Source organism: Tauraco erythrolophus, chromosome 18 (genome assembly GCF_009769465.1).
Source record: "Tauraco erythrolophus isolate bTauEry1 chromosome 18, bTauEry1.pri, whole genome shotgun sequence".
Lineage (NCBI taxonomy): Eukaryota > Metazoa > Chordata > Aves > Musophagiformes > Musophagidae > Tauraco > Tauraco erythrolophus.
The window spans coordinates 1,903,855-1,917,151 of NC_141482.1; the positions used below are offsets into that span (position 1 = coordinate 1,903,855).

The window sequence follows — 13,297 nt, forward strand, 5'->3', positions numbered from 1 at the left end:
GGCTTTCTGATGTGGTCTCTCTTTTCCCACCATTTTTTTTTAAAAGGAAGCCTATTTTTAAAGTTCCTTGGAATTAAATGACGCCATGTAATAGCCGGGTATTATGTGTTTGGAAAGAGAGATCCAGGATTGATTTAAAGACCGAAAGTTTTAAAAAGCTTACCACATTCAGCTCTAAGCTAATTCTGTGAATATTAGCACTTCATTTTTTAATAAGCAGCTCTTTCTACCTACTGTCCAGTTTCCACTTTGAATCAGTGAATTGGCTTCTTTGTCTGCTACATGAAAAACTTACTCCCGTGGGCATTGTTCTACCACACAGACCGTGATCCATTTTTTCCTTTCATTTTCTATGGAAGAGGTAGATCAACTTGGCCATGCTTTTGCTGTGCACCTTCCTTACCAGATTTTTTTCTTCTTCTTCTTGTGTTTTTTTTCTTTAAACTGTCACTTCTCCAAATACTTTTTGTAGCGTGAACACCAGAACTCACATAATTTTGCAGTAACAGTCTCATCAATGCCACAGAGACACTACTGACACTGTATTTTTACTGGATTTTGACCTTCGTTATAGACCAGAGTTCAGCTTTCCCTTTCAGCTGCAGTTGAAACTCAGCCTTCTATTATGACCAACACTCCTTTTCCATAATCGCTGCTTTCTAATGAAAAACTTTCCATTTTATAAGGTCTTGCCTCATAGTTGAAAATCCTTGTTTACAGCTGAGTTAAAAAGCAGCTTAGTCCCACTAAAAAGTTCCTGCTTGACAAGATTTATATAATTCCTGTTACTCATTATGAAATAAAAGTTACTTTGCTTTTTAGGGTGAGGCATTGAGACAAGCAAAGGCGCAACCTCAGGAGCCCTGTTAGGGCCAGACTCGGGAGCAGAGACCTGTGTCCCAGGCTGGAGGGCTCACCACCTTCCCATGTCTCCTGGAGGAGTGAGATCTTCAGGAAGTAACAGAAGAAAGATGCTGACAGCAGTCTGTACTTCTTGAACGCTGACGTGCTGGGCTTCAAGAGCTGAGCAGAGGACTGACAGACCCTCTGCTGCTCCCAGCAATTCACTAAAACTCTTTCTCTCAGGACATTCTGCAGCCATCCCAAGGATGTGAAGATCATGGTGTGCTCTCTTTGGCAGGGTTTTAAAGGGTACTTGAAAGCTGCTCTGGAGCAGATGCCCGACGCATACAGATTTTGTTCTGCTGTCAGTCCTGAGAAGCACATGCTGAAAGAGCTCAACACCTCTAGCTGCGAGTCCACAGGGCGCCTCTGTAACCTGCTTTAACTGCTTGTTCCTGGCCGGAGGGTCCTGGGCATGCCAAAGTTCTCCCTGGTGCCCTGCTCTCCCAGCACGGTGCTGGTGCTCTTTCTTGAGGAGGTTTAAATTCTGGACATTGGGCTGTTTTTTTCCAGCAGTCTCCAGTGCACCGGGCACTGCGGTGCTGCTCCTGCTCACCAGTCTCTGAGAAGCTGTAGGAATGCACTGCTGGACACAGCCTCTCTAGATGGGGCTGGGCCTTTTGCTTGTTTTTTGGGGGGATATGGGCAATACATTGACACTGCATGAGCCATCCTGCTGCTCAGTCCCTCGAGGCTTCTTCAGAGCAGCAGGAGCCTCTCGCTGCCATAGGAGAGGGCCACTCTTCTGCCCTACTCACAGCACGTGGCCAACTCCTGTGGCTCTTGTTGGAAGCCACGCGAAGCAGGGGAGGAGGGAATTACTGCTGGAAGGTGGTGGGGTGAGGGATGATGGAGACATTTCTGAGAGAAAATTGCTCAGTCTTTGCTAGGAGGAACTGACAGCAAGCCCCTGATAGATTATCCCGGATAGCCAAACCTTGCCCCATATTCTATGGTTTTCATCACAAACATAAATGTAGTTGGTATAAAACAGAAGGTCAGGAAGGTTTAAGACATGGTATATGAGAAAACATTTTCCAGATTTCAGCTTCCTCCAAGGTAATATGCAAGTGTAATTAAAACAGAACCTGGAAATATAGAGTACAGTACCCTATTGAAAGCATGTTGTATGAGCTGAACTCCCTTCATTGATAGTTTTCCAAAACACACAGCTGCAATAATCTTTATCCAGGAGAAGGGAATAAATTAAGTCTGAACACCTCTGCATATAGTACAGTACAGTGTATGGCCCTGCACCCCATATAACCTCTTAGCGGTAATGGAACACTGAAGGAGGTGCAAGTGGAAAACCTCTCTGACCAGCAAACACTTTCTTCTTCAGAAAGCACACGGATGGGAAGAAAAGCTCATGAAGCAGAGGCGGCTGAAGTACTGGGATGTCTTGTTTCTGAAGCGGTCTCCTCAGGTTGTTGAGCCCCTGCAATGGCAGGGTGCCAAAGCACACTCCAAGTTTGACAGGTGGGGAGGGAAACGTCCTGGGCTTGCCCCAGCAAACAGCCAGCACTGATGGCAAGCTGGAACTGAACAAATAGGAGTTTATCATATTTAACAGTAGCAGCAGCCACTAGGATACAGAGGCTCGGAAAAAGTAATCAGGTCCTATTTCTACTTCCCCTGAACAGTCCAGTCATGGAATCTAGGTTTTGCTTGCTAGGCTTCACCAAACTCAGTGAGGTGCAGCACTGAGGAGCCTGTTCTGCTTCACATCTGCTTTTCCTCCTGCAGCACTGGCACAGGAGAAGGGTAACTCCCTTCTGGAGATGAGAGCAAGGACCATTTTGCACCCCTAACCAAGGAATTCCAGATCAGGGAACTGATCTCTGTACTTGTCAAACCTTTCAAGGTCCATAATGCATTGTAAAGATTGTACTTTTATTGACAAATTCTCTTATTTTCATATTTTTAAAAAGCATTCATCCTGGGAAACAGCAGTAGCAAATGTATGCACACTGGCACCCCAAACTGAGTATTCAGTCTTATGGAGAGGACTAAGCATCTTTAAGTTGCTAAAAATATAATTAGCATCCATTAAAAGCCCTTTTTCAGCTTGTTATGTCATCCTAAGGGTGGACTTGGTCTCAAAGTGCCCAGATTCACTCTGTATGCAAAGGAGAAAAATTTTGCAAAAGCGAAGCACGACAAATTCGTTATAAACTACCAGTTCAACCTCAGAAATGCCATTTTCCTTCAGCAGACAGCCAGAGCTAGAAATCCAGCGGCACTTGGGTTTCCCAGTGTCGTCAGATGGCCCCTCACTGCATTTGTAGAACGCGGAGTTCTGGTAAGAGCAGTGCAGAGACATCCAAGTAAGCTCTGGAAGAAGTCAATCCACATATACCAGGGCTCCAAGGGCCTGTTATCACTGATCTACGCTTCAGGTCCTAAAAGGGTGCACTAGGCAGGATGTAGTGCCAGACCTGCACTGGCTCCGGTGGTACATACAAGGCCCTTTCAGAACCTGGAGCACTGGCAAAGTATGCTGCAAAGACACTCAAATAGCTGCAGGGCCAGCTGGCTGTTTCCCAGTACTGGCACTGGACCAGAGTTAATAAGACCTGCTGGACCTGAACTGAGTTTTTGCAATTGGGTTTCTCTTTATCATGATCTCCAGAGCGTCCAGGAATACCCATATGGACTATTTTCCCTCTGGTTATCTGGAGTGCCCCGGCCCTGCTTGTCCCAGGTAATGTGGAGAGATCCTGTTTCCCCCTATGATTATGAGATTTCTTTTGACTTTTCTTCTGCAGAAGCAGGAGCAGGTGGTTAAGAAGAAAAAGGAATATAATTTTAAATCTGCACTTAGACAGGAATTCTAGACTGAGCAGAGGAAAGACTGAAGTTGAAAGATTGGAACTTTTGCCCCTGTCTGTCTGATTTCAGAAGGAGGGAGCTCTCCACAGCAAATGTTGGGCTAACAATTGCCTTATCAAGTCAATTTTGGTTCTCCATGTGACCGGGAAAAGAAAAACAGAAGAAGTTGTTAGGGGACTTTATATATTTAGAATATTTCAAAATGGTTGATTAACCTGCATAGTTATGTTTTAAAATATAAAAACACAGGCCTGCATGAAAGTGATCAGTCTGCTTTTCTGTGTGAAAATGGAAAAAGCATGCTCTATGATTACATTTGAAATAAAATTATGCCCTGATAGGAAATTAGGAGGATAGGAACATCAAATCTTTTTAAATGCCTTTGTTTAAAGGTTATTTATCATTCCCTGTTAATTAAGTCAAAAAAGAAATAGAATTGTAGCAATGACCACTGAACCAGACGGGAAAGGTTAAATGCATAAGTAATCTTAGGATCGAAATAGGCCAAGAACCTCTGTGCGGTGTTTGGAGGGTCGTTTGAAAGTGGACAGAAATACATGGATTAAAAAAAAAAAACACGCAGAAAATCTGATTCCTGGTGAGTTACACACAGAAAGTCTGACTGCAGAGTGGTCGGCACAGAACATCATCACAGCTAGAGAGGAGGAAAGGTGGCAAGTAAAAAACACCTGAAGAGGTCGTACAGGTGCCTGCCTCTGAAGTCCAAGAAGTGGGAAATTCAGGAAAGATTGAACCTGGAGGTTCCAGCTTGGCAGATCAGGCAGTTCTTCCCGTGCTAAATACTTGAGTGCAGCCCCTTTGTCTTTTCAGTATTGTATTGCTCCCTCTGACAGACACAAGCATTTCTCAAGGCAGAGCATTATTATCTTATTATTACGTGTCTTATATTTTTGACAATATGGTCTCCACGTGCCCATCTGTGCTTCTTATTTCTGATGGCACTGCAATAAGCTACTTAGGAAAAAAAACCTTCAAAACGGTTTAATTCTCTTTCATTATGAGGAAATATGCGTATATCCATTAACAGGGTGAAAAAACCAGTAATATGATAAAGGTTATATAAGGAAAAAACAGCACACAGCAAATAGCCTGAGGCTGATTTCTTAAAGTATTAACCAAACTCTGCTCTTACCTAATACCTTCAGGAACTTGATATCAAAGGGAGAAGACTGGGGCTCACACTGAGCATCTTTATGCTAAGTACGAGAAAACTTTCACAGTGAAAGATTGGAACGAGCTTCATATGGAAATTGGGAATCTCCTTACTGAAATTGTTAGGTGCGGGTCAGAGAAACGCACACCAGAGAGGTCTAAATACACTTAGAAGAGGAAGAGGAAGAGGAAGATGGCCTAGATAATCTTTAGCTAGGTACCTATAGGATTTGCAAATGTCTGTAATTAATTATGCCAACCAAGGAATAATATAACAACCCAGAATCAAAGTCTGGGTCTCTACCATAGCCTAGAACACCCAAGGGAGGGATAACATTTTAAAACCAGCAAATCATCTAAGCATCATAGCTGGCCTGGAACACTTTGACACACTTCTTCATGTAAAAATGACAGTTTCTCGAAATGGAAGTTTTGGGGGTAGATAAATACCCAGTTTTGACAAGGTGGCATTCTGAGACCAGCACGGAATTGTCGGGCAAAACACAGAGCCTTCGTCCCACTCTCCCCACGGAGAACAGCCAGGGATCTAGGCTGAGGTACTTCTGTGCAATGCTGTCAATCTTCAAGCTTTGCCCTGATTAAGATTAAGGGATTTTAATTGGAATTTTTCACACTGAGGGTGGTCATCACAACTACGCGAGAGAGGCCGCTGCCTCTCCTCCAGTCTCTCTTGTGGCACTTTGTATCGTTAATTAGCAGTTCACTGGCTCAAAAGTCAGTTTCTGTTCTGATCAATATTTCATTATCAGGTGTCTCCATCTCCCAGTTGATAATACTCAACTCCTCAGTTGCAACTCTTCTTCCCTTACATACTCTGCAATCTGTCAGGTTTTTGGAGGGCTCAGTTTTGTCAATCTACTCGATTTGGGTGCAGTATTTTAACACTGAAGAAAGGACTATGTGATTTTAACCCCAGCCCTTCACTGCCAGCTCTCTCCTGCTTTTGGGCTAAAAAAAACACGGACTGTTGTTGTCTCCATTTTGGCAATGAGGGAGTTTAGACCTTTATCCTATCTTCACATATCTGGGTAACAGCTGGATGTGGAATTCTTCCTCCAAGAGTTTTTTCAAGTCTGGATAAGCTTCACTCCCACCCTTTGTGTCTGGATGCTTGCTGGACTGAGGCTTTAACTAGTAGGCTGGAATTATATCCCCTTTCCTGTTGCACAGTAGTTGACTTGTCAAAATGAAGCCTTGCCAACCACCACAACAGCCTTAACCTAGACCCAGCATGCTCTAGAAAACCTTATGCTCTGCAGAGCCCAAGTTAAACTCAAACTGAACCCAAAGCAGGCCCCAACACAGTGTCTGTTCTTGCGTACCTTCAGGAAAGTGTTGGTCATTCTCCACATTGGGGTAGAACGATCCCAAAAGGGCCTGGAAGACATCCCGGGCTGCCTGGATTCTGCTGTGGAATGCTAGGGTCTCATCAAGAGCAGTTCAGGTATCCTGGTGTCTCAAAACAGCCACCTGGGGGAAAAGTTTTTTCCCTGTTGGGGGACAGGGCTTCAGGGTGATTGTTACTACTTCTCCCCTTACCCCCTTCTTATTCCTTTTCCTGCAGGAAAGGAATTGCTACCAGCACCAGGACTAGAGCCCACAGCGGCCACAGTCAGGACGGCAGCTGGATGCAGTTTTGACAATACAGCTAAGCTGCCCCAATAGCTGGCTGCTGCCAAAACAGCTGATCTGCTCTCCCCATCCTGTCCCGAGATACGCATTCCTGGCATTCCTCTGATCCTGAGGAGAGCTGGTTCAGGTGGCTAAGCTCACAGAAGATTAATCCTACTAAACACAACAAAAAGACAATTTTAGAATCATAGAATCATAGAATGGTTAGGGCTGGAAGGGACCTTCAAAGGTCATCTAGTCCAACCCCCCTGCAAGGAACAGGGATATCTCCAACTAGATCAGGTTGCTCAGGGCCTCGTCCAACCTGGCCTTGAACGTCTCCAGGGATGGAGCATCCACCACCTCTCTGGGCAACCTGTTCCAGTGTTCTACAACTCTCATGGTAAAAAATTTTTTCCTAATATCCAACCTGAATCTACCTCCCTCTATTTTAAAACCATTACCCCTTGTCCTATCACAACAGGCCCTCCTGAACAGCCTCTCCCCATCTTTCCTGTAGGCCCCCTTGAGGTACTGGAAGACCGCTATAAGGTCACCCCGGAGCCTCCTCTTCTCCAGGCTGAACAGCCCCAACTCTTTCAGCCTGTCCTCATAGGAAAGGTGCTCCAGCCCTCTTATCATCTTCGTGGCCCTCCTCTGGACCCTCTCCAACTGGTCCATGTCCTTCTTATGTTGGGGACTCCAGAACTGGACGCAATACTCCAGGTGAGGTCTCACAAGGGCAGAGTAGAGGGGGAGAATCACCTCCCTCGACCTGCTGGCCACGCTCCTCTTGATGCAGCCCAGGACGCGGTTGGCCTTCTGGGCCGCAAGAGCACATTGCCGGCTCATATTGAGCTTCTCGTCCACCAGTACTCCCAAGTCCTTCTCCTCAGGGCTGCTCTCGATCCATTCTCCGCCCAGTCTGTATTTGTGCCTGGGATTGCCCAGGCACAAAATTTTCTGCTGGTCTCACTCCTTCAACCAACTTATTGGCTCAGCATTCATTAGATGAATGCCAGTGCTACCACAGACAAGGGCAGGACCTCTCCTTTCAGCAATTAGTAATTTTATTGGCTTAGTTGTATTGTCAAGCTGTATCCTGACTTCATCCACCCGCCCCATTAACCAGACATGCAAGAGCAAAGGAAGGCCTCTCCCACCATCCTGACGTGTGGATCGTCACTGCACCCGTTCGTACGGATGCAGTGTGTAGGACAGCACAGCATGGCCCCAGTCACCAGAAGCAACCATTCCTGCCATCGTCAGGCTTTTCCTCCACCATCAGTGTCCTAAAGAGAGGACTCTGGGGGTAGATCGTAGAGAGTCATCTCTCCACCAGGCTTTCGCTTGCTTTCTGCACCCTGCTTCTCTGCCTTTAGCACACAGCAGTCTCATATCCCTTCTTGGTCACACGTAAAAAAGGGCAGACATCACCTATTTGGAGGATTCTGCAATTCCTCACTCTCTCCCTTCTATGCCTCTGCCCCCCCAACTCTGAGTCTGTGCTCCGCGCACTGGTGCCCGATTAGTATCCTCCCTCATTCTCCATGCACACATGCACCCAGCCCCACCACTGCTGTTCTCCAGCATCTTTTAGCACACTCAGAGAAGCAACTTTCTCTCTCCCTCTTTGTTTTCCATTTCTACTTCACTTAAACTCCTCTAGACTACTTTTTCTCAGCCCATGATTTGTGGCCACTTATCTGCTCCCTCTAACAGCTGCTCCCTCCGGCCACTTGGAATGGCAAATCTGAAGACAGTTGCCAGGCCTGCAAGTAAGAGAGAAGACAGGATTGAGGCCAAAGCCAGAGGCCCATTAGAGATAAGCTTATTAATCAATTAATTATTAAAATAAATAATATGAAACCTATTTTATAATTCATCATATAATTTAAATCTCATCCTATCCTTTCTGATTCCTCTTTCCTGTTCTGTTGCCTCGTTGCCAACACACCTAAGGCCATTGTTAATGCTCCCCAGCATGTTTCAGCACAGTCATGAAAGCAAGTTTCTCTGCCATTGTTGATGGCCTCGGATGACAGAACGCCAGCAGTCAGACAGGAACTTTGCTGCCCTGTCTCTGGGACTTCTTGTTGTTGCTGGTTAAAATGCTCTCCCAGGAGCAGTTGCAGCACCTGGAAGATTCATTACGACCGAGGTAAGACTCACGCAGTTGTGGAGCTGCCCACTGAGAAGAGCTGAATGGCAGGAACTGGAGGACAGCAAGGACTGTGTACATAAACAGGAGTAAATTGTGAATGCTCTGAGTGAGGAAATCCCCTTAGAGTTGAAATTGAAATTCAGATCCACCTCCAACTCTGCTGTCTCCACGTCCCCTTCGGAGGCAGTCTGACGTGCTGTTCTGTGTACATGAGGTAGCTGTGTTCAGCTAGACTGGCATGAAAAGGGCTTAGTGCTACATGGAGAACGACGTAACAGTGACAGGCAGAGGCATCTTAGGCAAGACAGTAATTTTCTCCAACTGAAATGTGTCAAAATCTTCCTGTGCATCATTAGGTAAGACGAACACAAATCCAGGTGAGCATCAGGAACTGGCATACTCAGTGTATGTATCGGACACACAGCTCTGAGTTAGAAAGTGTCCGCTAGGGTGGGCAGAATATTACACACCACTGCAAGAGTCCTCTGCTACTGACAGAAGTCTTTTCTCTGTACTATACACTGTAGGGTTTCTTGAGCTTCATCACTTTTAATGACTCTGACTCATTAATGGCAAAGGGAAGGTTTCAGAAAAGAGTAATCACTCTGCTCCATCGCCTTCTCACAGAAAATGTGCTGTTAAGAACGGTATTTAATATTGCTTTGAGTCTAATATGTGGAGCACAGCTAAGCAAATAGAAGCAGAGCTGGCTTTAATCCTTCTCCCTAGAATTAGCCGCACGCACAAGAACAAAATGGAATGTAGCACATCCCTGACAGAGATCTGCAGTTCTGGGCGTTGTCCAACATCCAGCCCCGCGTCAGAAAAACTCATTCACTAAATATTCACGTTCGTTGATAGCTATAGTTAAACCTATTTCAGCAGGTAGCCGCGGTGAGTCAGAACATCTCGGAAAAGACCGACTGCAGGCACAGGATCTGGGATGCCTGTGGAAAGGAAGCCCAAGCAGGTGATTCCATTGGCCCCCTGAGGCCTGATATTTAAGAACATATGAAAGATTTCTAAGGACTACTGTGGAATTTCAGGGCCGTTAAAGCAGCTGCTACTGCCCTCTTGAGAAGCTGACATCCCAGTAAATACGCTGGGAAGGAGAGGAGTGGGATGTTATAGCTCCCCAAGCCCTTTACGCCAGCCCTGCTGCTGAAGAGCCGCCTGGCTCTTCCCCAGCTGCTCTTGCTGACATCTGCGCCAGCCTCCTGCGTACCAGGGCTAACATTTGTGAGGTGACGGGGACGCCATCCAGACTCGGACTAATCTGGCAGAACAAGCCAGCTCAGTTCAGCCCGTTGGGTCGCTGCTCGGGTTCACTCTGCGGCCTCACAAAAGCTGGTGCCAGCAGGAGCAGGCAACAGGCACCAGGGACGGGTGGGATGGCTCCTGGCAGCAAGGTGCCGGCTCCAGGGCCTGTGGGGACACTGGCATGAGGGGCTCTGCCATGTTCTCCTGCCACCGACACCGCGAAAGCCCTGTGCTGGGTTGTGCCGGCTTGCCACCTTCCCCCCGAACCGAGCCAGACCCCAGCCCCGGCGCGGAGCCGCCCGTCCCTCCCACACCTCCCGCCTCACGACGCGGCGGCGGCGCAACCCGTCAGCCGCCCGCCCTGGCGGGAACAGCGCGCGCACAGAAGCCACGCCCCCCGCCACGCGAGTCCGCCCTTTCCCGGCCCGCGCATGCGCAGTGGGCGCAGCGGAACGGGCGGGGCCGGGCTGGCCGCGCCGCGCCGCCGGAAGCGGCGCCGAGGATCCATGGCGGCGCTGGGCCGAGCCGCGGTGAGTGGCGGCGGCGGCGGCCGGGCTCGCCTTGTCCGCCCCGGGGCGGCGCGGCGCCACGCCGGGGGAGCGCGCGTCCCCGCGGGGCTGTCCCGGCGCCAGCCGTCTGGTGCCCGGGCCGTGCCGCACCGCACGGTCCCGCCAGTGCCCTTGAACACGGCGCGGCCTCTCCCCGGGCACCGCGTTGAAGGCGAAGGCTGCTTGGCGGTGTCTGGAGCCGGGGGGTGCCTGCGGGGGGCTGCAGGCCGCCTCCCCCGGCGGTGGGCTCCGGTGAAGGAGCGGGTCGAGCGTTTCCTTCAGTTTGTGTTTCCATAAGAACGATGCGCGGCTTTGGTGCTCCCGACTGGGGCTGGAGGGATTTTTTTTTTTTTTTTTTTTCCAGTCGGGTACTTTTGCTGTTGCTTTGGGCGCAGGGTGTGTGCCCTGTGGGGTGGGCATTGCCCCTCGTGGAGATCCCCTTCTCCCTTCAGAGGTGTTTGTAGCAAGGATCGTACAGAGATTCCAGTTTCTGTGTTAACTGGAAGACATGGGATTCCTGTGAATGAGCGAATCAGTAACCATGCAACTCCTTTCATCTTTCCCATGCGTTTATGTACTTTTTTTCTTTCTGTTAGCCTTTAAAGTCTTTGCAGCAGAGTACTACTTTTTAGCATATAGCCTGGAAAAAGGAATTTCGTGCCTGGGCCTGATATTCTGTCACAACACAAATACAGGGATGGCCAGCGCTGCGGGATGGAGACAGATCCGTCAGGAAGATGAAAGGTCTTTAGTCAGAGGGCAATGCACACTTAGGAAATTCATCCACTAAGTTCTTGGAAGCGATGCCTCGAGGTGTGGTTTTTACAAGTGTGGTGAGCCCTGGCCTTCAAGCTGAGTGCAACTGAGAGCAACTGAAGCACAGGGAGCTTCAGTTCCTGCTTCCTCCTCCCGTTCCTCCTTTTTCTCCTTGTTCATGTCTTTGCACTGTTGCCTACTATTGCCTCCTCCAGCAGTTTTCTTGGCCCCTGTGCTTCAAATGCTGGAGCAGCAGAACTGGGGTGACATAAAAGTAATTTCCTGCTGTTTTAATGTGTTAAAGATGCAATCAGTAGCGAAAAGAGAGAGGGAAGCCAGGCAGGAGGGGAGCAGGGAGACTGATAGAGCAGCAGTGAGTCACCAGATGGTTTCAGCTGTCTGTGGAGCTGTGCCCCCAGGTTGTGGTGTGCAATGAAAACCTGCTTGCAGAAGGTGAAGGACTTGTCTTCTAGGCTCACCTGTTCCCGGGCAACTTCTCCTCTCCCAGCTGCTTCTGACATTCGTATGGCAAAGTAAGCTGATTCAACTTTTCAGCCTGGCCAGAAACATTTTTCTTTGGAGGGGAGGAGATGTAGGTGTTTGCCGTTTTTGTGATCTGAAGGGCCTTACTTTGTGATCAGAGAAGCACCTGAGCTATAGTGGGTGTTGGGAGTACGCAGCTGGGAGGCAGGGGGCTTCTGACAGCAGCAGCGTGCTTCAGCTCAAGCTTTGCTCATCCTTGGCAGTTCGCAGCATCTGCTTTTGCACTAGAATTTAATAGTTGCCTAATTGTATGAAAATAAGTTTTCAAACTCTCCATGTCTCGTCTTTGTGCTGGAAATAAGAAAGGAGAAATATTTTTATTTCTGTCTTCAAGCCTTCTCAGGAGCTTGCAGCACATGATACAGTCCTGAATATTGTCCAGACATTTCGGCCCTGCTGGTTAATACTGCCATTGTGATAAAGCTGTTCTTTACCTAAGAAGAGATCTTGATGGATGGCTTGCCTGCTGCGTAATGTTTTTCCTGGTGGTTGCCAGGAGGATTGAGAAGACTGTAGTGAGATTCTTTCATCTGTATCTTGAGAAGGCAGCAAGCTGCAGGAGGTGCTTGCGCTGTCTGCGGGCTGTTCCTGAGTGATTCTGTTCAGTTTATGCTTGGTACGTTTCCTTTCAGCACTTGTCATTTGGAAGTCCTGTTCTGCAAACAGCGATGCTGGCTTAGGGAAGGTTCCTTAGCTCATCGTGTTCCCATTCTGTTGCTCTGCTGCTTTCTGCTCTTGTCTTTTTATTGCTAATTGTTTACCACATCTCACCTGTTAAGCATGCGTGTGCTCAGTTCAGGTTTTCGTATTGTTGCAGTAGTGCGTTTCAGCAGCTGTAAACCCCAGTATGTTCAAGCTCATCACAACCCACACATGTTTTCTTTCCTATTACAAAGAAAAAGTTTAAAAAAAAAATGTCAGATGTCTTGGAATCTTGTAGTAATTTTTTATAAAAAAACGGTGAGTTTTCTTTCTCACTGAAGTGTTTAATTCTTAAACTGTTTATGTCAGAGCACTGGATTACCTCAAGAAGTACTTTGTGGTACTCAGCAGAAATGTCTTTTTGGATAGAAATATATAATTTTCTTAATTTTACTTACTGTGTACTGATGTAACAGAGAGCAGGAACTAAGTAGTCGTGCTGCAGCAGAAATGAGAAGGTATAGTAGTAGTGACCACTCATCACATTTGCTGTGGTAGTACGTTTCTGCCCTCACAGTTTTTAAAAACACAAATGAATTCCCTTAATGGATTAAAAGTGCAGTTGTGTGAGGAGTTGGCGAAGGACAGCCCGAGGAGACGGCACCCGAGGGACAGCAGTGACTGTGCAGGTGCAGGGAATGGGGCACAGGAACAAAAATGCTGGTTTTGTGTCTGTTCCTCCTACTCTTTGAGCACGTGTGCTAGTCTTGTAGTTGTCCTTTCTCTGGGTTCCGCTAAGAAGAGCTTGACTGTCCACCCCATCAGGTATTTATACAAATTGATA

The 13,297-nt window shown here is 47.6% G+C and overlaps 1 protein-coding gene across 2 annotated transcripts in view; it reads left to right on the plus strand.

Annotated features, from left to right (window-relative positions):
* Positions 1–10,446: 10,446 nt before the first annotated feature.
* The window catches only part of UQCC1 (ubiquinol-cytochrome c reductase complex assembly factor 1), a 51,200-nt gene continuing 48,349 nt past the window's right edge, over positions 10,447–13,297 (plus strand). The window contains exon 1 of one of the 2 annotated variants that reach the window (XM_086622900.1): positions 10,447–10,494. In XM_086622900.1, coding sequence (XP_086479026.1) covers positions 10,471–10,494 — 24 coding nt within the window. In that variant the 5' untranslated portion in view covers positions 10,447–10,470. The remainder of the gene's footprint in view (positions 10,495–13,297) is intronic. The other variant, XM_086622899.1, reaches the window with a different exon arrangement.